Raw genomic sequence first — 24,109 nt, forward strand, 5'->3', positions numbered from 1 at the left:
CAAATGTTTATGCAAAACCCAGCATGCCTGGGACACAAGGAAGAGGGTGTCATGGTGTTGCAAATCACGCTGTTCTAAAGAACATCAAGTCCCAGGGAGCAATCAACTGTGCTGGGTTGTTTTTTGGTTTTGTTTTGTTTTTTTAATAAACAAGATATTTTTGTCAAAGGTATCTGCCCTGTCCACTGCTTACAAGGTATGAAGTGAAACTGATTCTCTGAGACTTTTTCCATGTCCACAATAGAGCCTGGATGGAGCAAGGAGGGAAACTCAAACTAGCGATTCCTATTTAGCAAAGGATAGAAGCCTGCAGCGTGCACGTAGGAGGCATAGGCACAACCAATCAGACTGGGGAGGGTCAGGAAGCCTGCCCTGGGAAGACGAGTCCAATCTACAGCACTCTACAATAGGACCCGGCTAAACCCCAGATGTGCCTGCTTGGGCAGGAGTGACTTCATAGAGGATGGGGACTCTCCGTCAGCAGAACGGCCTCAGGTACCACCTGAGAAAACCCTGTTCTCTGCATCCTTCCATACTTTCCAAAAGAGACCCAGCTGGTTTCCTCTTCCACCATCACATCGAGTGAATCCCCTTGAATTAAAGCATCCTTGCAGCCTAGCTCACACCATACCCTCATCTGCCTCTTTGTGTTGAAAAGGCAGGAAGGATTAGCAAGAAAACAAACACTGCAATGGAATCAAACCTGATCTATGTTTGGCCTCCTTCCCTTTCCGACCCAACATGGCAGCGAGTGAGGGTTTTTCCCTCCTACTTTACTGCCCCAACACTCCTTTCCTCCGCCTTGTGCTGGGTGCTAGTCTTTCCAAGGTGCTGGCAGGAGCAGGGCCCTGGAAAAAGCCTCGACAGGCCGCTGTCCACCTTACTGAGGAGGGAGCTCCACTGGCTCAGGCCACTGGTCTCTCCTCTTCCCTCTGCAGGGCTTTCTGGCGCCTCTTCCCCTCTTGGAGAGCCTGAAGGCGGCTGGACATCCTTCTCATTGCCATCCTCTGCATCTTTAGCCTCCTGCGGAGCCGCTCATTTTCCTTCAGTGTCAGCACGAGTTTTTTTTTTAAAGCATCTAAGTCCAGGAGGGCATAGCTGTGATCTGAGGCCGGGAGGGGAAGTGGCCCTCTCTGCCCTGGGGAGCTGGTGGGCAGGAGGCGGGAGGCGATTTCTTCTGTCCTGTAGGAGGAGGCCTGGGAACAAAAGCAGAGGAAGGATGAGGTATCAAGGACGGAATTCCCATCCCTGCTTCCCCTAGCTGGCACAAACCTGCCCTTTCTTGGCTTTAGGGAGTGGGCGTTACTTGTGGGATTCCCTAGCAGGTGTTTGGCATCCTCAAAAACTCAGTTGAGAGTGTTTACAAATCAACCGCATCTGCTATTTATGCTGAAAATAATAAACATGGGATAATCATGGGCAAAGCCATTCAAATCTCGGCCTTCCCAGAGAGGACGTTTTGGGGAGACGTGTGCTCTGTTCTTTTTGGCTTCCATGTGGGTAAGAAAAATTTCCACCGTAGCATCCCTAAAAATAGAGAATGAACAGCTTAAGTGTTTCTTCTCTATTTCCAACCAGAGGACCCACAGCCCAACACCCTACCTCGTTTTCAGAAGCCTCAGCATCTGAAGAGAGCTGGTGCTTGTCAAGTGGATTTTCCATCTTCCTTTCTGGGGTATATTCCCCAGCCCCTGCAGCTGAGAAGTCCTAAAAAAACAGCAGCAGCAGAAAATTAGAATAGAAGCCCTTCTGGGTCCCCCATTAGACAGCTCCTGCACCAGCCCAGAGGAACCCTTTCATAGTGGTTTTTTTCTGGGGGATGCAGAGGGGCAGGCGGAGATCAGCCACATTTTTATATCTCGGCTTGAACAACCCACACTTTATATTTTTTTCTTTTAAAATAGAAATACACAAGTTAGAAGCAAATGAAACTTGTGGCCAGTCAGGAATGATGGATGACAAGGGTAAAGATACAATCCTGATTTCCTGGCAGAGAGGTGGTGAGACCACAGGCACACAATGGAATCCACCTGTTTTTGCTTTACTTTTGTTACAAGGGACAGATCTATCATTGTGGGAGGAAAGGGAAAGTCAGTGGAAAGTGATAGATGTTAAAAAAAAAAAACCTAACATCAATAAAAAAATTATTTTTTAAAAAAGAAAAAGGTACGAAAAACCTCTGTCCTCCACTCTCCCTTTATAATTTCTTTGTGAAAGTTCTTGCTTCATGAAAGTAGCCCTTTCCTTAAGAAAACTGCCATGGAGGGCGGCTAGGTGGCACAGTGGATAGAGAACAGCCCTGGATTCAGGAGGACCTGAGTTCAAATCCGACATCAAACACATGACACTTACTAGCTGTGTGACCCTGGGCAAGTCACTTAACCCTCATTGCCCTGCAAAAAGAAAAAAGAAAACCGCCATGGCCACAGATGTGCTGCCCAGCCCACCCTACTACCACCTCAAGAGCAGGCAAACATTTGTCACAAGCTTACTCAGTGCCAGGCAGGGGGTACAAAAAAGGAGAAAATTAATCCCTGCCCTCAGTGGGGTATATTCTCCCTTTAGAACACAACATGTAAATAAGTAAGCCCACACAAGATATATACGGAGTAGGTAGAAGGTCATCTCAGGGGAGCCTCCTTCAGAAGGTGAGATTTGATCTGTGTCTTGCAGGAGGCCAGAAAATCTAAAGGGGGAGAGGAGAGAAGGGCATTCTGGCTTGAGGGGCAGCCAAGGGCAAAAGTATGGAAAGGGGAGATGGAGAGTCTTGTTGAGAAACAGCAAGGAGGCCGGTGTCGCCAGTGTTTTCAAAGGTGATTCAGGGGCAGCTAGATGGCGAAGTGGATAAAGCACCAGCCCTGGATTCAGGAGGACCCAAGTTCAAATCCCGGCTCAGACACTTAACACTTACTAGCTATGTGACCTTGGGCAAGTCACTTAACCCTCATTGCCCAGCAAAAAAAAAGAAAAAAGGTGATTCAGCCAGCTCAGACATCACCTGACAATCCACCCTCCATATAGCTTTGAGATTTACCTTCCCCAGCTGCCCCTGTGCATCGCTCCTCTCGCCAGCAGGGTCTGTGTTCTCCCTAACCAGCTGCAGGGGGTACAAAAACAGACAGTGGTTTTAACAGGGTCTGCCTTTCACTCTGAGCTCAGTGCACTGTGACAAAGCCAAGGACATCAAGACTCAGCCTCACCCCTGATCCCGGGGGGAGCACCCCTACCCTTGAGATGTTCCTAAATTAACCCAAGAGCAGCCACACTGGCTTGGTGGAAGAGACGGCAGCGGCTACGCTATGACACCTTCCTCAGGAAAATAAGGGTATTCAGAGACAGCATCCATCACCTTCCCTGTAACAGCAGGGTAACTAATACTTACTTGATGTGTCTTAATAATTTTATCCACCAAAAGATGAGGCAATGAGAAGAATTACCATTTTGGACCCGTGTCTCACCAACACAGGGAACTCTTTACTAACAATGAAATGATGAAGCCCTGATGGGGGGAAGTGAGCGCTCCGAAATTTAAATTTGTGAAGAAGAGGAAATGCAAGGGGAGCTGTGCGGGAGGTTATGGGGAAAATGTCGAATTTAGAATCCGAGGACCTATATTCCAACCCCCTGCTCTGCTGCTCACTGTTTATGTGACTTTGAGCCTCACTTTCCTCATCTGTAAAATGAGAGGGTCAGAGTATGTGGCCCCTGAGGTTCCTTTCATAGATCTATGATGCTTTGAGAAAGCCAGGGGCAATCTGACAGACTAGATTTGGGGAGAGCAGACATCAACAAAAGTTAGATAAGATGCAACGGGCTGCAAGAGTTAGTCAGAAGAGACGGGAAATGCTCAGAAAAGAAATTCTAGAAACACAAAGAAGCACAATTCTGATGATCCATCCAGGAAATGACTGAAAAACTCCTTGGGGTGGTTACTGCTTTGAGAACAGAACGCTATTGGGGTAAGAAATTCTGTACATCCAATGTGTGCTACACAGGGAAATTCAGTACAGTCTCAGTCATCTGAACTCCATGCATTTGAAACTGGCAAAGACTGGGAGATGCTGGAACGGGGCATGCTTTAACAGCACCCGTAGAAAATGGGTGTCTTGGGTGGACAGTAAATGATTTGGCCTCCATGGGATAGAAGCTCACGTTCAATGGCATCAGCTCGTGTCTGTAGCCGGTTTTAAGGCTTATGATGGCTAAGGAACAGTTGGAGGGGGTGCCTAACTGCAAATAATTCTAATTTCCTTGTTTTAAAAAGGCTTTAAAATCTGACATCTTATCTGATGCCATATTTCCCATCGGTGGTGTTATTATAAATATACACCGGCAAGCAATAAAACTGCCTTTCTTTAAAAATATTTCACAGCCTTTTTTTTCGTTAGGTTGCTCTTCCCCACCCCACCCCCACTTCTCCATACAAACACCCCCCCTCACACATTGCTCCATGAAAACAAATTAATGAAGTCTTATTATGCTTTCTTGACTAAGAATATCTAACATTTGGGGGCAGCTAGGTGGTGCAGCGGATAGAGCACCCACACTGGAGTCAGGAGGACCTCAGTTCAAATCCGACCTGAGACATTTGACACTTAGTAGTTGTGTGACCCTGAGCAAGTCACTTAACCCAGATTGCCTCACACACACCCCCCCAAAAAAAAAAACCAGAATAGCTAACATTGGTAGACTTTACAATTATTATTTCATTTGATCCTCACAACAATCCTAGGGGGTAGGTGCTATTATTATCCCCACCTTACAGGTCACTCTTAGTAAAAGAGGCCTGAGAACAGACTCTGCAGAGCTTGGTGCTTGTCCCACAGAAAGGTCAGAGGGCAAAGGGCTCAGGCCAGGCAGAAGGTGGACCTCCAAGTCAATCCCTGCAGAGTCTCTCTGATAGCATCTTATTGCAAAGCACTCATTACTTTTGAAGTGACCTCTAATTACAGGTTCTTATCAAGCACAGGTCCCTCATTGACTTCATGGCAGCAGTGCCCAGGGTGCCTCTGGCCTGACAGTCAGGTGACTGTTCTGGGCCTGAGTCTGCCTCTCTAGGAGTCCTCCTCACACAAGCTGGGCATCCCCAGGAATTCCCGCTCGGTGCATTTCCCAAACAGAAGAGCAAGGCGAGGTCCCCACCTGTGCTGTCTCCTGGAAAGCAAACACCGTGGGCACCGCGTTCTGCTTCAGGTTCTTGCGGTTGCCGAAGGCGCTGAAGCAGTCCGGCTTGAAATGCTCCGAGCAGATGACCGTGTGCTGCTTGGGTTTGAAGTTGCCTCGGCCGATGTTGAGCACCCATTCCTTCAGCAGCTCGGGGCGGCTGAAGGGGAACCTGAGCAAGGCAGAAAAGGACGTTCCAGAGAAGTCCCTCTCCAGGAGAGGGGGCTTCCATGATCTCTGGAGATTGATTGCTTTGATAGGTTTGAATGCTCAAGCCACATCCAATTTTTTCAAGCCAACATTTTGGAGTTATCCTACATATTGTACCCACAACACCAGGTGCTACCTAAGAACCCAAGCTAAGTGCTTCTGAATCTGCTTCTGAAAGTACCTGGGCAGCTAGGTGGCGCTGCAGTGGCTAAAGCACTGGCCCTGGATTCAGGAGGACCTGAGTTCAAATCTATTCTCAGACACTTGACACTTACTAGCTGTATGATCCTGGGCAAGTCATTTAACCGTCATTGCCCTGCAAATAAATAAATAAAGGAAAAAAGAAAAAGGAAAAAAAAAAAGAATCTACTATGAATAAGAAACATGGGGCTTGATGCCAGACAATAAAGAGACAAAAACTAAACAGTCCCAACTTGCCCTCAAGAGTTTACCATGGACTCCAAGAATGCAGCTTGCATATGAGAAAGTCAATGCAAAATCTACAGAGTAAGTTCAGGAGGGGGGACAGCCAGTCACTGGGGGAGAGTGAGGGAGAGAGGGCAGGAAGGGTCTCCTATAGTACCTGGCTGTGCTTTCAGGGCCTGAGGGGTTCTCTGAGAGGGCAGGAGGCAGGGCATCCTACACCCGGGGGAACCACCTGGGAATTATGGGTGGAGGCCAGAGATGGAAAGCAGGCTCAGAGACCACAGGCAGTTCAGCTGAACTGGAACAGATCCTGCATCAAGGAGAGTAATAGGCAATACACCCGGAGAAGTAAGACAGCCAGGCTGAAGATGTTTATGTTCTCCCAGAAGGAAGAGGAAGCCACCAAAGATCTTTGAGCAGGGACAGCGACATGGTCAAATCTGTTTGGGGAAGATTAATTTAGATGAAGGGGGCAGCTAGGTGGTGCAGTGGATAGAGCACCAACCCTGGAGTCAAGGAGGACCTGAGTTCAAATCTGACCTCAGACACTTAACACTTACTATCTGTGTGACCCTGGGCAAGTCACTTAACCCCCATTGCCTCACTAAAAAAAAAAAAAAATTAGATGAGGGACGGATCAGAGAGAAGAGAAATTGAATGCCGGGATGAGAAACAATAAGGGCCTGAAGCTCAGTGGAGGCTGTATGAGGGAGGAAATGGGATGTGGGGCATGGTGCAGGTGAATCTAAGTGACTTGGAAGTAAGGTGCTTCTGTCAACAGGAATGGAGAAGTTTGGAGGAGGGATGCATTTGGGGAGAAATAAAGTGTTTTCCAATTTGGACACACTGAGTTTGAGCTTCCTACGAGAGATATCCAGAAGGAAATGTCCAGTAAGCCGGTGTTAATGACAGAGTTCAAGAGGACTGGAGAGATAGCCCTGGTAATTACTGCATAGAGGTGATCTTTGACCTCAGAAACTATAGCTTTCACCAAGGAAGAGAAGAGAGAAGATGAATGAGAAAGAGGCCCAGGCCAGAGCCTGAGCGCACACCTCTATAGTGGGTAAGAGGAGTTTAGCCATCCAGACCCTAGGCAGAAAAGCCAAGAGAAATCAGTCACACAGGCAAGGGAGGAGGGTCATCAGGAGGAGCCTCTGTGGGATCAAAAGCTACAGGGAGGGGGCAGCTAGGTGGCGCAGTGAATAGAGCACCGGCCCTGGAGTCAGGAGTACCTGAGTTCAAGTCCAGCCTCAGACACTTGACACTAGCTGTGTGACCCTGAGCAAGTCACTTAACCCCCATTGCCCCAGGGGAAAAAATTTAAAAAAAAAAAATATATATATATATACATACACACACACACACATACCTTTTGGGGGCAGCTAGGTGGCACAGTGGATAAAGCACCAGCCCTGGATTCAGGAGGACCTGAGTTCAAATCTGACCCCAGACACTTAATGGGTACTAGCTATGTGACCCTGGGCAAGTCACTTAACCCTCATTGCCCCACCAAAAATAATAATAATAAAAATATACCGTCTGATAAAGGATGGCTCTCGGGGGTAGCAGAAAGGGAAAGGACACTGGGGAATTTATTAAACAGAAAAACAAAAGATATTGAGCTTGAGCTGTTTCAGTCAAGTGATGGGCTCAGCAGTCATGATACAAGGGGCTGAGAAGTGAGGGTATGAGTGGATAGCTTTTTCCAGAATTTTTGCTGTGAAAGGGAAAAAAAAATTAGATGAGTGTTTAAGAGGTTGGCATGAAGATCTTTTAAGGCAGAGAAAGACCTGGGAATATTCATAAGCAGCAGAAGACAGTAGATAAAGGGGAGATGAGAGAGAAAGGCAAAGATTGGGTAAAGAAGCTCTCAGGATGGGACCAAGAGAACACATGGAAAACAATGTAATGAATGAAGGAATTGGAGTGGGAAGTGAAGAGAAGAGGGAGCTAAGCTCCCAAAGGAAGGGTCCTATTTTCTTTTCATTTTTTTCTAAATCATAAAAGCATTTTATTCTTTTCCAGTTGCATATAAAGACTGTTTTCAACATTTGTTTTTATAAGATTTTGAGTCCCAAGTTTTTCTTTCTCCCTTCCTCCCCTTCCCCCTCCCCAAGACAGCAAGCAATCTGATACGGGTCCTATACATACAATCACATCAAACCTTTCTGCATGAGTCATGTGGTAAAAGAAGAATCAGGGCAAAAGGGAAAACCCTCAAAAAAGAAAAAACCAAAACAAAAGTAGAAAGAGTATGGTTCAATCTGCATTCAGAATCCAGAGTTCTGGAGGCAGCTAGGTGGCACAGTGGATAAAGCACTGGCCCTGGAGTCAGGAGGACCTGAGTTCAAATGCGGCCTCAGACGCTTGACACTTACTAGGTGTGTGACCCTGGGCAAGTCACTTAACCCCCATTGCCCCGAAAAAATAATAATAATAATAATTTTTTTAAAAGACTTTAACTAAAAAAAATTTTTTTAAGAAATTATGTTGCTAAACTACAAAGGAACACCAGTTTAATGATGTGGGAAGTAGATAGAGCTCTCGGTTATGAAGGTGTTATTATCCTTTTGAATTTCATCTTCTATTAATTCATTTTCAAATCAGAGATATATTTTTAAAAAAACATTGTGAGATGTTCTCCAAGTTCAAAGGTGATTTAGACAAAAAAAAAAGAAGTGTCCAGTCCTCCGTGAGCAGGAATGAAGATAGATTGGAGAGTGGGAGTCACCCTGAGTTGGGCTTTGGTAACATAAAATTTGTTACAATACAAGGCAAGAAGAGGTTCAAGGATGGCTGAATGGGAGGTTGTGGTCAAACAGGAGAATTTCAAAGTTTTGGATAATGGGGGCACAATAATTCTGAGTGAGAGTCAGGTCAAGGCTATGATTGACCTGGTATGCATCTGAGATAGAGTGAAAATGGAAGTCACAAGAGATGGAGAGGTTAATGAACTGGGAGGCCAGGGTTTCTGAGGGAACACAGACATGCTAACAAGCCATGAGGGCAGGGGCTGGGGTGAGGAGGAAAAATTCAAGTGAGGGAATGAACTCCTTGGAAAGGGTTCTGAGGTGATAGAGCACAAGCCCTGGAGTCAGGAGGACCTGAGTTCAAATCCAGCCAGAGGATTGTTTTCCCCTCAGCAGAAGTGGGTTTTTTAATATACATATAATTTGAAGTTAAATATTTTCAAGAGGAAACTACATTCTCAGAAAACCTATAATGGCACAGCATACAGAAAGAAATCTGGGAAACGCTTCAACATACTGTTCTCTCAATATCTCCCATAACAAACCTTCCAGTACTGGCCGAGTGGACTCCCTGGACATATCAGGCTTGCTCCCACCTCCACACCTTTTCTCCTACTAATCCCAACACCTGGAATGCCCCCCATTCCACCAGTAAAAACTTTACCCCATCCTCCATGCTCCCAAGTGCCTGCTTCTCCCACAAAGCCTGAAGACCCTCCCTGATTACACCAGGATCTAGCCACACAAGCTAATTCGGGCATCTCTTAGCTGAAATATCAAGTTCATTATGCAAAAACAGAGGTATAGACTCAGAGAGAGCACACACACATTTTTCCAAGAGGCAACAAATCTAGTAGAAAGGACACGCATGGGGGCAGCTAGGTGGCACAGTGGATAGAGCACTGGCCCAGGAGTCAGGAGGACCTGAGTTCAAATCCAGGCTCAGACACTTGACAGTTACTAGCTGTGTGACCTTGAGCAAGCCACTTAACCCCAATTGCCTTACCAAAAAAATAAAACATTTTTTAAAAATTAAAATTAAAAAAAAAAGAAAGGACACGCACAAAGCTTGCCATATGAAGCCACAGGGTCCCTAGAGTTGGGTCTTTCATTTCTGTCTTTCTGAGACGCTAGTTTGCCTCCTTTGAAAAACCAAACAGCTGGACCAGATGAGCTCCAACATTCCCTCCAGACCCAAAGTCCATGGTCTAAGCCAAGGGTTCTTAACCCTTTTTTGGATCGCTGATCCCTCTAACGGTCTGGTGGATCCAAAATAACATCTTGGAATATTTTGATTTTCCTTTAAATTCATAGTTTAAGAAAATGCTCAATTTTAGTTGGAAGCTAGGAAAAATTAAGGTGCATTTCTTTTCCCCTCCTGTACAAGTTCTCAGATTCTCTATCATTTAGGTGAATTCCTAGCCTAACCACAATTCTGAAGGGCTCATGGTGAAACATACAGCACACCCCCACATATGATGGGCTGGGAGGGCAGAAGGTGAGTGCTCAAATGCACACGTGTGTGTGTGTGTGTGTGTGTGTGTACACACATATATATACACATGTATGTGTGTATGTGTGTGTATATATATATGTATATATAAATTTTTCACAGTGCCTATGCAGGAATTTGTTTTGCTTGACTATCCATGTTTGTAACAAATTTTATTTTTCCTGCTTTCTCAACAGGGTTCTGGCATGCAAGGTGGGAGGGGAGAGAATGTGGCCTTGACATTTTTTTTTTTTAAGAAACTGAATTTTTGGGGCGGCTAGGTGGCGCAGTGGATAGAGCACCGGCCCTGGAGTCAGGAGTACCTGAGTTCAAATCCGGGCTCAGACACTTAACACTTACTAGCTGTGTGACCCTGGGCAAGTCACTTAACCCCAATTGCCTCACTAAAAAAAAAAAAAGAAACTGAATTTTTAAAAAACATCTGGTCTAAGCTCTCTGCGTAGAAATAGAATTTCCAGAGCCTGAAACCACATGCCTTGGCACTTAATTATATTCCTGCGGTGTTATTATTCTCTAATTAGTCTAATCTGTATTATGTGAGATGCCCCTCTTATCTCCTCAGCCAGACTGGAAACCCCTGGAAGGCAAGATCTGCACCCCAGCCCTAATAAGCCTTAGCTGGGCACAATGCCTGGCCTGGGCCTGAGAATGATGACTCTAAAGAAATATTTCCAGGATTTAGGCCTGGGTGATTGATCACCTGCTGCAAACTCCTCCTTTTTATAAGGGAGGAAAAATGTGTCCCAGAGAAATGAAAGGGCTTTCCCCAAGATGACAAGAGACAGTAAGGGACAAGGTTAGAGAGGTCAAGCCACCCTGTGCCCTTGTTGCCTGGCTAAGGGCAATCCCTCTTCCCTCCATCACGTGTATCATTTTATACACTGTCCGACAGAGCTCTCCGTTGTAAGGCAAGTGGGCTGTGTGTTTGTAGAGGTGTGGGGGCCAAGGCCAGGTGTGGCACATCAGGGGGACTCTGCAGACAGAGACCCAAAAAAAGAATAATAGAGACAGAGGAAAAGACACTCAGCTATAACAAGAGGCTTGGGTGAAGAGCAAAAGACAAATGGAAAGGAAGAGAGAGAGGCAGACAGAGAAGAGATAGCTGCCAAGGCAGAGAGAGGCAGAAAAGGACAGATACATACAGACCGATGGATAGACATACTTACACACAAGCACAGCCAGAGGTGGGAAGAAAGAAGTCTACAGTCACAAGGAGGTAAGAAATAATTCTTAAATTTCTACAAGGTGGGGGGCAACTAGGTGGCGCAGTGAATTCAAGAGGACCTGAGTTCAAATATGAACTCAGACACTTGACACTTACTAGCTGTGTGACCCTGGGCAAGTCACTTAACTCCAATTGCCTCACCAAAAAAAAAAAATCTACGAGGAGCCAGCCACTGGTTTTGCAGAAAAAAATCAACATACCCTGCCCTCAGGAATCTGGTGGGGGAAACAAGCTGGAGAGGTATAAGCAGACACACATACCTACTGACAAAGTATTAGGAGACCACCCCCCCCCCCCCCCCCCCCCCCGTTTTCCAGAGCTAAGGCCCAGCAAGGAGGCTGTTCCCTGAGCTTGGCAGGACAACAGTCCTTTGCGATCACCCTCTGGATGATCTCACCCTCTGGGCTGGTCACAAAATTTACCAGGTGTTCTCTGAGCTGGACAAGCACTGGACAAACTCAGAAAGTCTCAAAATGAATCCAACCTGTCACATGCTTGCTGCTCCCTCACTGTCAGGGTTACAGTTCACAGGCAGCCAATAGTATAAGTAGTGAGATTTCCCCTCTGGTCCCTGCAACAGGTTTCAATAGTTCCTCCTTGCTTGCAAACCTTTTTCCTCACTTTGAAAATAAAACTTCTATTTGATTCCCAACTCTCCTGTCTCTGGTCTGCTCTGTTTGGCTGCAGCCATTCACAAGTTAGAGGCTGCTTCCACCCAGTTGATACTACAAAAGTAATCACAAAGTAATTTGGGGAGGACTCATGATGGAAAATGCTCTCCACAACAAGAAAAAAGAACTGTGGAATCAGGATGCAGATTGAACCATACTGTTTCCACTTTTTGTTTGTTTGTTTGAGGTTTTTCCCTTTTGTTCTGATTCTTCTTTCACAACATGACTAATGTAGAAATTTGTTTAATGTGATTGTACAAATATAACCCATATCGGATTGCTTTCTGTCTTGGGGCGGGCGGGAGGAAAGGGAGGGAGGGAGAAAAATCTGGAATTAGAAATCTTATAAAAACAAATGTTGAAAACTATCTTTACAAGTAACTGGAAAATAATATAAATACTTTTATGATTTAAAAAAAAGTCATTTGGGGGCATGGAGAAGACATAGCAACTGAGGCCTCCTGTTCTGGGGACAGTGGTTGGGCTGAAGGGAATTAGGGATTTTAAGAGATGGAGGGGAAAAGGGAAGGGGGGAAACTCTGTGAAAAGACATGAAGACATGAGATGTGATATCCCGTGTGAAAGAAAGCAAGAAAAGAATTTTGGCCAGATCATAAAGAGCATAAATAAGAAGAATTCAAAATAAGTCTGGAAAGGTAGGTTATAGCCATTTTGTAAATGAACATGCCCACCTTAAAATGTATCTGTTTCGGAGACAGCTAGGTGGCGCAGTAGATAGAGCACCAGCCCTGGATTCAGGAGGACCTGAGCTCAAATCCGACCTCAGACACTTGACACTTATTAGCTGTGTGACCCTGGGCAAGCCACTTAACTCCAATTGCCTCACACACAAAAAAATGTATCTGTTTCCCAAATTGGTTAGGATGTGTGTTTGATCCTAAGAGGAACAAGGAGCCACCAGAGCAAAAGGAGCAAATCTACGCATTATAAATATCACTTTGACAGCTGGGTAAATTAATGAATTAAAGAAGGAAGACTACAGTGATGAGGCCAATTTGGGAGACTAATCCAACAAGAAGTGAAGAGGCACTGAAGGAAAATGGTGGCCCTGTGAGTGGAGATAAGGGGATGGATGCGAGCCCTAAATTCTTGGTAGAAAATGGTAGCAATTGATAGGAAGCAATCTGAAATTATACAACCAAAGTAACTGAAATGTCCACAGATTCTATCCACACACAGCATAATAGTACTTATAGCAACCCCTTTTGTGGTAGCAAAGAGCTGAAAAAAAGGTAAATAGATGCCCATTCACTGGGGAATGCCTAAAAACACTGAGGTATGTGTATGTAATGCAGTATGACTATGCTGGAAGAAAAGAGGAATGTCACAAATATGGAGAAGCACCCAAAAGAAGCAATTATCAGAGGCAAGAAAATAGCATACACAAAGACTATGGAAATGGAAAGAACCACCACCACCTCGAAACAACCAACAATGTCATGAAATGACAAAGATCAAGCTTGGAGCCAAAAAAGAGTTGTAAAAAAAGACACCTGGGTCAGCCTCCTCCCTCCTTGGCAGAGCTGAGGTCTGCAGGTTTGGAACATTGCATAGCAGAGATTTTTTTTTTCTGATGTTATCCATCATTTTGGCTGATTTCTTTAAAAAAAAAATACTTTCTGGTACAGTGGTTTTCTAGGAGAAAGGAAAAATACCGGGGGAAATGTTAGTGTTGTTTGTTTGTTTAAAAAAAAAGTTATTTTTTAAAAAGATGATGCTATGGAGGTGAAATCAACAAGATCTGGCCACTAAAGGAATCTGGGAGGTGAGGGAGAAAGAAGCGCCCAGAACTACTGGGAGGTTGTGAGCCTGGATGTCTGGAAGAGACAGAAATGAGGCAGACACAAGGGACCCAAAGAGAGAGAGAGAGAGACAGAGAGATAAACAGAGGCAGATGCAGAGAGACAGACGAGACCCGGCCCCCGCCCCGACTGAGCTTCAGAACGCTTGAGGGGCGGGGCCTCAGACCAAGGAGGAGAAGTCCGGGCACGCGCCCCCGGGAGTCTGCAAGTTCAAACACGCGCATGCGTGTGTGTGCCTGTACGCCACCGTGGATGCGTGTTGCTCTGTGTGTGTGTGTGTGTGTGTGTCTGTGTGTGCGTGTGTGTGTGTGTCTGTGTGTGCGTGTGCGTGTGCGTCTGCCAGACCGGCCCGGCCCGGCCCGGCTCCCGAAAAGGGTCCAGGGTGAGGGCCGTCCAAGGCCCCCGCCCCTTCCCCCGCGCCCTGCCCCGCCCCCGCCTCACCGGTGGAAGGTGAGCTGCTTCTTGCGGCTGCTGTAGCGGTTGCAGCACTGCCGGGCCGCGCACGACTTGGGCATCTCCTGCCGCCGCCGCCTCTTCCCTCCCACGGCTGTCGACTGCCCTCAACAAAGATGGCGGCGGTGGGGACGGTGGGGGGCGGGGAGCGTGCGACCTCTGCGGGGGTGGGGGAAAGAGCGGAGAGCGTGCAGCCTCTGGGGGAGGCAGGGGAGGTCGGAGCCCTGGGGCGTTCGCAGCCGGCGCGCCAGCTGGGGGCGGGGCGGCGGCGGGACCCTGCTCTGCCCGGGCTGCGCGCTTCGGCTGCCCCGCTCTGACGGACAGCTCCGCCCCCGGGGGGGAGGGGCGGGAAGGGGGCCGCCGGAGCTGGGGGAAAGTCCGGACCACGGTCCACTTTGCTTGGCCTTCAATGTCCCTCCTTTTTCTGTCCCTGATCACTTTTTATGGGGAAATCATCTTCCTCCTCCTCCTCCCCCTCCCCCCCCGTTCCCCTCCTCTTCTTCCTACTCATCCTCCTCATTTTCCTCCTCTCCTCCCCTCTCTTCCTCCTTCCCCCACCTTTCCTCATCTTTCTCTCTTTTCCTCCTTCCCTCATACTCTTTCTTCCCTCTTCTCCTCCCTACTTCCCCCCTCCTCCCTTTTACTTCCTTTCCTCTCCTTCTCCTACCTACCCCTCCTCCGCATCTGTTTAAGGAAATGCTCATTCCCACCCTCAGACCAACCTGAATGCAAACTCAACCTGTTTGCAAGCATCTAGTGATTTTTTAATATTTGCAAACCAATAACATTTGCATCAAATTACATTTACTTTGTGGTTCTCTAGAATCGGGCTTCTTAATCTCATTCCACTCCGACCGAGACATTTTTACACGATTGCTAATATAAGGGTATATACATAACCTTTTACCGTTGCCAAAATTTTTGCAACCCCCCACATTCAGTTACACGACCCCATGTACGGTCTTGACTCACAGTTTAAGAAGCTTTACTCTAGAAGGAAACCTGGACTCTAGTCTGAAGTCCTGGGTCTCAGCAGTTTATGACCTGGGAGGTGCCTCGAGCTTCTCTCTGGCCTCAGTTTACTCCGCCTGTAAAATGACAAGACTGGATTCTGAAGTCTCTAAAATCCCTCCCAGCTCTGAATCTGTGATCCTAGGAATTCAGTTCCACACATTTTCACTAAGCAGCTTCCCTGAAAGATGGTAGGCAGTTCTTCCAGCTGCACAAAGTAGCAAATGGTAGGAGTTAGGAGAGAAGAGATGGAGAGGGGCAGGGGTGGTAGGTAGCAAAGGCTCCCTGGAGAAATGAGCACCTAGACTCCTCAGCCTTAAAAGGAGGAAGAGGAGCCAGACTGGGGAGCTACTTGGCCTTTTCTCCTTTCTACAGTAAGATGCATTGGAAATAGTGGCCAAGGGGCAGCTAGGTGGTGCAGTGGATAAAGCACCGGCCCTGGATTCAGGAGTACCTGAGTTCAAATCCGACCTCAGACACTTGACACTTACTAGCTGTGTGACCCTGGGCAAGTCACTTAACCCCCATTGCCCCGCAAAAAAAAAAAAGAGAGAGATTGGAAATAGTGGCCAAACCCACTGTCTTCCTTCTCCTTGACCTTCCTACAAGCATTTGACGCTGTTGTTCACCTTCTTCTCCTTGACATTCTCTTCTCTCTAGGTTTTTGGTAGGCTCTCTCCTCCTTCCTGACATCACCCTCATGTGTGGCCACGAAAGTGATTTTCCTGAAGCATGGGTCCAATCGTGTCATGCCTCTACAGTGGCTCCCTATCACCCCCAGGAACAAAAAGAAAATGCTCTTTGGGGCATTCAAATCCCTTCATGCCCTAGCCTCCTCCTACCTTTCCAGTCTTCTTATGCCATACTCCCCAATATGTATTCTTTGATTTGATGACACTGGCCACCTGGCTATTCCACAAACAAAATATTCCATATTTTTTAATAGTATTTTTTTCCAATTACATGTGAAGATCGTTTTCAGCATTTATTTTTGTAAGATTTTGAGTTCCAGATTTTTCTCCCTTCCTCCCTTCCCTTCCCCTCCCCAAGACAATAATATTCAGTCACCATCATATACCACAGCTTGTTCCCCATTTAATGGCAGTCCCCAATTAATGGTCATTCCTTTGATTTCCAATTCTTAGCCACCACAAAAAGAGCTACTAGAAATATTTTTGCACAAATTAAGATCTCATCCTTTACAGGAAGCCTTCCTCAAGCCTTCCTCACTGTAGTGTCTTCCCTCTGCTAATTAATTCCTATTTATCCTGTATATTACTTGTCATTTAGAACATTTTTCCATATACTATAGATAGCTTTAATTTCTTCATCTGAAAGCTATCTGTTCAGGACCTTTGACCATTTTTCATTTGGGGAATGACTTGTATTCTTATAAATTTGATTCAGTTCTGTATATATTTGGAGAAATGAAGCCTTTATCAGAAACACTTGCCATAAAAATTGTTGCCCAGCTTTCTGCTTTCCTTCTAGTCTTGGATGCATTTCTCTTTTTTTGCACAAAACCTTTTTAATGTAATCAAAATGATCCATTTTGCATTTCAAAGGTTCTCTATCTGATCTTTGGTCATCAATTCTTCCCTCCTCCATAGATCTGAGAGGTAAACTATTCCTTCCTTTTCTAGTTTGCCTATGTCTAGATCATGCACTCATTTTGACTTTACTTTGGTATGGGATGTAAGATGTTGGTTTCTACCCTGGTTCTGGCACGCTGTTTTCCAGTTTCCCCAGCAGTTTTTGTCAAATGGTGAGTGCTTATCCCAGAAGGTGGAGTCTTTGGGTTCATCAAACTGTAGATTACTGAAAATACTCCATCCTTGACTCCAGGCATTTTCTTCAACTGTCCCCCAGCCCTTCAGTGCTCTCCCTCACCTTGCCTACTGGCTTCTCTGGCTTTCTTTAACTCCCAACTAAGATCTCTCTTTTTTTTTAAATAACAAACATTTTTATTTATAGTTTTGAGTTCCAAATTTCATCCCTCCTTCCCTCCATCACCCCCGCCCAGGCAGTAAACAATCAGATATAGGTTATACATGTGCAATTATGTAAAATATTTCCATCATAGTCATTTTGTACAAGAAAACTTGAATAAAGGAAAAAAGAATGAAAGTGAAAAATAGCATGCTTCAGTCTGTCTTCAATCAGTATCAGTTCTTTCTTTGGAGGTGGATAGTATCAACAGTCCTTTGGGATTGTCTTGGATCATTGTATTGCTGAGAATAGTCAAGTCATTCACAGTTCTTCATCAAACAATATTGCTCTCTCTGTGCACAATGTTCTCTGGGTTCTGCTCACTTCACTATATATCAGTTCATACAAGTTGTTCCAGGCCTTTCTGAAATCATTCTGCTTGTTATTTCTTATAGCACAATAATATTCAGTCACCATCATATACCACAGCTTGTTCCCCATTTAATGGCAGTCCCCAATTAATGGTCATTCCTTTGATTTCCAATTCTTAGCCACCACAAAAAGAGCTACTAGAAATATTTTTGCACAAATTAAGATCTCATCCTTTACAGGAAGCCTTCCTCAAGCCTTCCTCACTGTAGTGTCTTCCCTCTGCTAATTAATTCCTATTTATCCTGTATATTACTTGTTTGTACATATATGTTTACTTGTTGTCTTCTCCATTAGGTCTGAACTCTCTGAGGGTAGGAACTGTCTTTTTCGTCTTTTTTTTTTTTTTGTGGGGCAATGGGGGTTAAGTGACTTGCCCAGGGTCACACAGCTGGTAAGTGTCAAGTGTCTGAGGCTGAATTTGAACCCAGGTACTCCTGAACATAAGGCCAGTGCTTTATCCACTGCGGCACCTAGCTGCCCCTTTTGCTTCTTTTTGTATCTCCAGTGATTAAACACCTAGTAAGCACTCAATAAACGTATGATTGATTGGTTTATTGGTTGAATGGTAGTATCAGATTTGGAATCAGAGGGCTAAGAGTCAGATCCTGACCCTGTATGACCTTGGGCAAGTAACTTAACCTCTCCTGGCCTCAGCTTTCTCCCATGTAATGAGAGACCATCATAGATTTAAAGCTGGAAGGGCCCTCGAAGGCAGTCTAATCCAAATCCCTCATTTTACAGGTAAGGGAACAAAACTATCATGTATTACATACCTACAAGGTCTCAGGCACTGTCCTAAGTGTTTTGTGAATATTATCTCATTTAGTCATCACAACAACATTGTGAGATAGGTTCCATTATCCCCATTTTACAGTTGAGGAAACTGAGGCAGAGGTCAAGTGACTTTCCCAGGGCCACACAGCTAGTATCTGAGACTGAATTTGGAGTCTTCCAGGTTTAGTGCTCTACCCACTCTGCCTCCTCCTTGCCTGATAAGTCTACAGAGGAGTAAGGTGAGGCCCAAAGAGACATAAGGGCCCTCTCAGCTCTGATCCTTATTCTCAATCATAAAATGAGGGACTTTGATCAGCTTTCTTGGGGGAGGAAGGAACATGAGATTCTTAATTCAAATACAAGAGAGGGTCAAAGAGGCTTCAATCCCTTAGCTAAAGGAATTCTGGAAGCTTCTTAGTTGGGCACAATTTGGGGGCCACAATTGGAATGAATCCAAGGAGCACTTATTAAATACCTAAGATGGGCAGAACACTGTGATAGGCCCTGGGGATACAGGACCCAAAAGAAGACCCCTCCTAAAATCAGTCCCTCCCCTCAAGAAGTTTACACTCTATTCCTTCCATTTTCCAATGAAAGATACTTTCCCTCGGGGCTCCTGGACAAGTGAAGCAGGGCTGGCTTTGACAGGTAATGAATGACTTAAAAGAATTAACTTAATTAAATTTTAAAGTATTTGGTAGGCCCTTATTAGATTACCCAGGGCCATTCTCAAGGTCCACCTTCCTCAGGAAGCCTGTCTTGATTCCCCCCAACTGCTGCCCATCACCCACCCAAATTACCTGTCTATGTTTTGTAAATTCTTATATCTGTCTGCCATGAAAAATGTAAGCTCCATGGGGGGGGGGGGGCAGGGAATGTTTCATTTCTGTGTTTGTATATCTCCTAGCACAGTGCAATAGGCCCCTTATCAATGCTGGCTGATTGGTTGACAATAGGTGCTTAATGATTCTTTGTTGAATCCCATTGATGAGCTTGATTGACCCTCTAGTAGGGGGGTGGGGTGGGGCTCTTGGCCTAGGGCCGATGCTGTACCCATCTTCCCCAGGAGAGTACATTCCTGTCCTGAGCAGCAAGGACCCAGTTCCTAGCCCGGCTGGCCCTCGGCCCCACAGCCACACAGTGCTTCCTTTAGTGTTCTGGGGAAGCTTCTAAAACACCAGAGGAGGCGGGGAGAAATCCTCCAGCCCAGATCTTCAGCACAAAGTAGGAAGACAGCCGGGCGATCCGAGGAAAAGGTCCTCAAAAAGCTAACCCTGACTGGCATTCTTCCCGCCTCCCACCTGCACCTCCTTTCCAGCCACACATGTGGAGGGCGAGTGCTCAATACTTAACATCCTTACACCCCGTCTCAGTGATTGTGAACTCCCCAGCTGCCATCGTTCAAACCCTCTCCTCCACTCCCACGTACTGTTCCCCTCCGCCCCAGGTCCCACTCTGAGGCAGCGCCCCACCCCCTACAATGTTGGCTCCTCGAGTGACAGACCTGTCCAGCCTAGGCCCCCTCTCATTCCGTTGATCCCTACCTCTTGAGGACACAGCTTCCCAGACCACCCTTTCCAGGGCTGGCTGCCCATTTGACTCCCTTATCATGGTAGCTGGATTATACCTTGTTCCCCACGGCCACTTTGGGGCACCCCCTCTTCTGCCATCCCTCAAGTAGCCTCCCCTCCCTTGAGGGTCACTCAGTCCTTCTCTACCCCCCTCCAGATTCCGGAAGCTCTTGTCTACAAGCCTCCAGCACACTCTCCTTGCTTCTTCCATGAGGTCAGTCTTCATGCTAGCATACTTAATACATCTATTGATATTCCTATTACCCTAACCTCCCAATTCCTATTCATCTGCCCACTTCCCTACCCCACCATAGCTACACAGAGGAGGGCATAGCTTTGATCTTGCCATCGCCCACAAACCTTTGCCAACTCTGAGATTCCTTTATCTGCTCAGCATCTGTTGTGATTCTACCTCTCCATACGCAATGCAGCTCAGCATGACCTCCAGCCCCGCTCCCACCCCTCAGTTTCTTTCCTAGGTCATCACACCTGAACTGACTACACTCCCTTCCCCTGCCCAATCTTGACCCCTTGGTGAACCAATTCAACTCTATCCTGCCCTCTTCTCTCTCAAATCCCTTGCCTTTTTTACCTTTGAATCACCAATCTTGCCCTTCTAAACCCCAGCCCTCGATTCCGGCCACGATAGCTTCCACTCACACTTTACACATCCAAAGTAGGAAAAAAAAAATCCACAAAACCACATGGAATGGGTCCAGTTCGGGTTTATGGGCCCTCACTGTGGCAAGGCAATTCTTTCACACCTCCCCCTTGCGGATTCACCATCTGACCTGCCACAGTGCCTTTTCCAAATCTTTTCATTCCTTCTCAAATTTCCCATAGCTCTCCCTGCCCCAGGCTCTCGGCTCTGAGTCTGGAGCCTCATAGTTCACTGAAAAATACCAGAGGCCATTTGCAGAGAGCTCCCATCTTCTCTGTCCCTCATCTCCCCTTGCTCAGAGGCTTTCTGCCCAAATCTCCCTTTTCCCGAGTACCTACCTCAGACTCACCAGTATGGAAGGGACCAAACAGAACGCAGGGCTCTCTCTGTATTCTTGTCTTGTGGGTCACCATTGCCCAATCTGGTCATGACGATGATGATGGTGCTGAGCCTCTCTGTATGCATCTAAAGCATTGTCACCAGGATCTCACAGCCTCTCCAGCTTGGTAGGCTTGGCCAAAGCTTATGGTCTTTGAGCAAACGCCTCCAGGTACCCAGGGTCACCTGGTTATCAGACATGAGGTTATCAGACAAGGGCTTGAGGAAGGCTGGGGTGACTGCAATGAGATTTTTTTTTTTAACCAGAACAGGGAGGAAAAACACCTGAAAATGGTCTACTTCTCTTGGGGTTTGTCTCTGAGAATTTAATTGCAAGGGTGCAAAGGGGTGCTGTGGGCACTTCCCATCCCATCTCCAATGAAGCCAGGGTTCAGTTTTCTGTTAAATACAGTGAGGATTTAAATGTTTGCTATGTATCCCCGAGGACACAGACACAAACCTTAGTCTACTGGAGCAAACTTGAACACAAATAAGTCCATCCTAGATTGGAAGTAACCTTTTTTGTGTTATGGATGTCTTTGGCAGTATGGTGGAATTTACAGACAACCTTCTCAGAATCAGGTTTTAAAATAATTTAAAGAAATATTAATTTTCAGTTAGAAGTTAGTGAAAACTAAGACGTGATTGTTTTCCTGTACTAGTCCACGGACCCCTTGAATTCTAGGACAGAGTAAAGCCCTTTGGGTTAAGGAAGACAAGTTTTCTTTCCTACCACTTACTAATTTTGTGACTGTGGTCAAGTCATTTCACCTCTTTCCATGCCTGTAAATGGAAGTACTTGAGCTTGGATGACCTCTAATGCTCCTAAAATAAATACAGACTTGGGGGGGGGGGAGAATCAGTAGACATCCCAGAGGAGGTAGTACCTATGTTGGGTCCTGAAGGGAGATTGGGGGGACAGCCTGAACTAAGGTGCAACAAACAGGTACAGGAGACAGAATGCCAGGTATAGGGAACACATCCTCCAAGTGCCCAAGGGCAATCTTTTTTCTCAGTGGGAAACACACACCTGAGACTCAATTTGAACTTCAAAGTATCAATATATTTATTTACAAAATATACAGTTTCACAGAAACAGCTTCTCTATACACATAAACTTTATAATTACACAGAACCATGTAAACGATGTTAAGTGTCTGGCCTGGCCAAAGCCCAGGAAGGGCCCCTAACTTCTGGAGACATCCTTCCCCTCAACTCCATCGGCCACCCGCCAGCCAGGAGCCCCTGGATGGGACACACCTCATTTGCATAAAATAAGCCGATTGCAGCCGCCCTAGCTCAATCTAACACAGAAACAAACTCGCCTGGCTTTTCAGACACCACCCGCTGGGGTAGGCCTGTGGAGGGAACAGACTAGGAACCCACTCGACAAAAATCACGAGATGAACATTGCAGGCCTTCCGAAGAGACACTTCCAGACAAAGAACCCTGGTGAACCCCAGTCCCCACTGACCATGGCCGTGGCTCACTGACTGGGGACCCCCAACTTTAGCAGCTCGAGGTTTGCTTTCGAGCGCCCTTAACACTTTGTGGAATAAAAAATGTCAAACAAACAAACAAAAAGAGGATTTTGAAACTTTGGTTATTTCTCTTGGTGCAGAAACTAGACAGGTGGTAGAAGGGGGCAGATCTTTGGCGAATGCCTCTGGAGCGTCTGGTAGATGCTGTGCCCTCCTGGAAGCTGGGCAGTTTCAAAATGCACTTTAAAAAATTCTCTAACCTATTAACTTTGCCCTTGGGATTCTTCACATTGGACCAGGTTTCAGGAACTCAATTTCTTCTTTTTTCTGCTCAAATGGTAAATGAACTTAAAAAAAAAAACAAAACCAAAAAGCCAGCTGGACAAGGGTGTGAAAGACCCCAGACCTTAAAAAGGGGGCTTGGATTCAACAAAACAGGACAACTCTTCCTTGAAAGGAGAGAAAAGCTTGGTCTCAAGCCCCATATCGTGTTTAAAAAAAAAAAAACCCAACCACCCCCAAAAGAACCAACCACACAAACCGGCCACAATGTAAGCCCATAGCACCTGGGTGGGGGAGGCTGGCAGAGCCCAGGTTTGTTTGTTTGTTTGTTTTTGGGGGGGGGGGGGGATAAAAAACTTCTAACTTCAATCCCACTTACCCTTCCCACACTTTCTGAAGAACAACATTCATTCATTTACAAGGAATGGGGTTTTTTGTTGTTTTTTTTTGTTTTTTGTTTTTTTTTTTAATTTTTTATTTTCTTAAAACAAGGCCTTGAACAGCGGCTACATACATTTATTTGTCAACTTAGTCATTAAGGAGAAAAAAGCTCAGGTCCTTCTCGTTAACCAAGTAGCAGAACCAACCAGTGGTTCTGCAGTGGGGATGGCCCTAGAGCAGAGCTCAGCCGGGCTCACACACCTCCATATCCCCTAGACTTCCCATAGCCAAACTCAATCAGGATCTTCCTGCTGTGGACCACATCAGGAGTTTTAAAGCTACAGAGGCTGGGGGAACGGTTAAGAGGACCTTGCACAAATGCCACAGCACGGCAGAGGGAGGGTATTCAGACAACACTCACCAACTGAAGAAAAGTAAGGGCTTTGAGGCTCTGCCCGAAAGCAATCCACCCTGTGTAAGGGGGGCAGACTCCTTGATCTGCCTTTTAAAGGAAACCTCAATCCCTGGCTTTGCTCAGGACTGCTCTCACTTATAAATATGACCACTACTCATCTCCAGTGATAACTGCCTATATTGTGGTACAGGGCAGGTGCTCTTTGGGGGAAGGACCGAGGAGGAAATCTGCCTGCTCCCACCTACTCTGAAGAGAGCACCTCCACTCTGCATCCCAACATGTCCTAAAGACAAGGGGGTGATCAGGCAGGAAATCTGCCAAACTCGGTTTGGCTGGATCGTGCAAAATTTAAAAAAAAGAAAAAGAAAAAGAAAAAGGGGGAAAAAAGAAAAAAATCTTTTTTACATCGTGCAAAATGGGAACTTGTATCAAGGATTCAGGCCCCCTTCATCTTAGAGACCATCCTGGCTCTGCCCCAACAGAAGCAGCCCTGTGCTATTCCTTTAAATACACCAGGAGAACATCTGAGAACTACTGGAGGAAGATCACTGGTCCAGACT

At 46.1% G+C, this 24,109-nt stretch overlaps 1 protein-coding gene across 2 annotated transcripts; it reads right to left on the reverse strand.

Moving 5' to 3' along the window:
* Positions 1-27: 27 nt before the first annotated feature.
* Positions 28-14,373, reverse strand: THAP3 (THAP domain containing 3). 2 transcript variants are annotated; one of them, XM_043994271.1, is made up of 5 exons: positions 14,223-14,373; positions 5,143-5,335; positions 3,035-3,097; positions 1,603-1,707; positions 28-1,196 (listed from the first exon to the last, which is right to left on the reverse strand). In XM_043994271.1, the coding sequence occupies exons 1-5, from the start codon at positions 14,294-14,296 to the stop codon at positions 906-908; spliced, it is 726 nt and encodes a 241-aa protein (XP_043850206.1). In that variant the 5' UTR covers positions 14,297-14,373; the 3' UTR covers positions 28-905. The 2 variants fall into 2 exon arrangements, with proteins under 2 accessions (XP_043850206.1, XP_043850207.1); XM_043994272.1 differs by lacking the exon at positions 3,035-3,097.
* Positions 14,374-24,109: the final 9,736 nt, after the last annotated feature.

This window comes from Dromiciops gliroides, chromosome 3 (genome assembly GCF_019393635.1).
Source record: "Dromiciops gliroides isolate mDroGli1 chromosome 3, mDroGli1.pri, whole genome shotgun sequence".
In the NCBI taxonomy this organism is placed as follows: Eukaryota; Metazoa; Chordata; class Mammalia; order Microbiotheria; family Microbiotheriidae; genus Dromiciops; species Dromiciops gliroides.

Excerpts from the sequence above, each read along its gene's own strand:
- THAP3 (XM_043994271.1), bottom strand. The coding sequence starts at position 14,296 with ATGCCCAAGTCGTGCGCGGCCCGGCAGTGCTGCAACCGCTACAGCAGC. Across the intron at positions 5,336-14,222 it reads AAGCAGCTCACCTTCCACCG|GTTCCCCTTCAGCCGCCCCG; the intron begins GTGAGGCGGGGG and ends TGCCTTGCTCAG. Across the intron at positions 1,708-3,034 it reads CACAGGGGCAGCTGGGGAAG|GACTTCTCAGCTGCAGGGGC; the intron begins GTAAATCTCAAA and ends CTGTTTTTTTAG.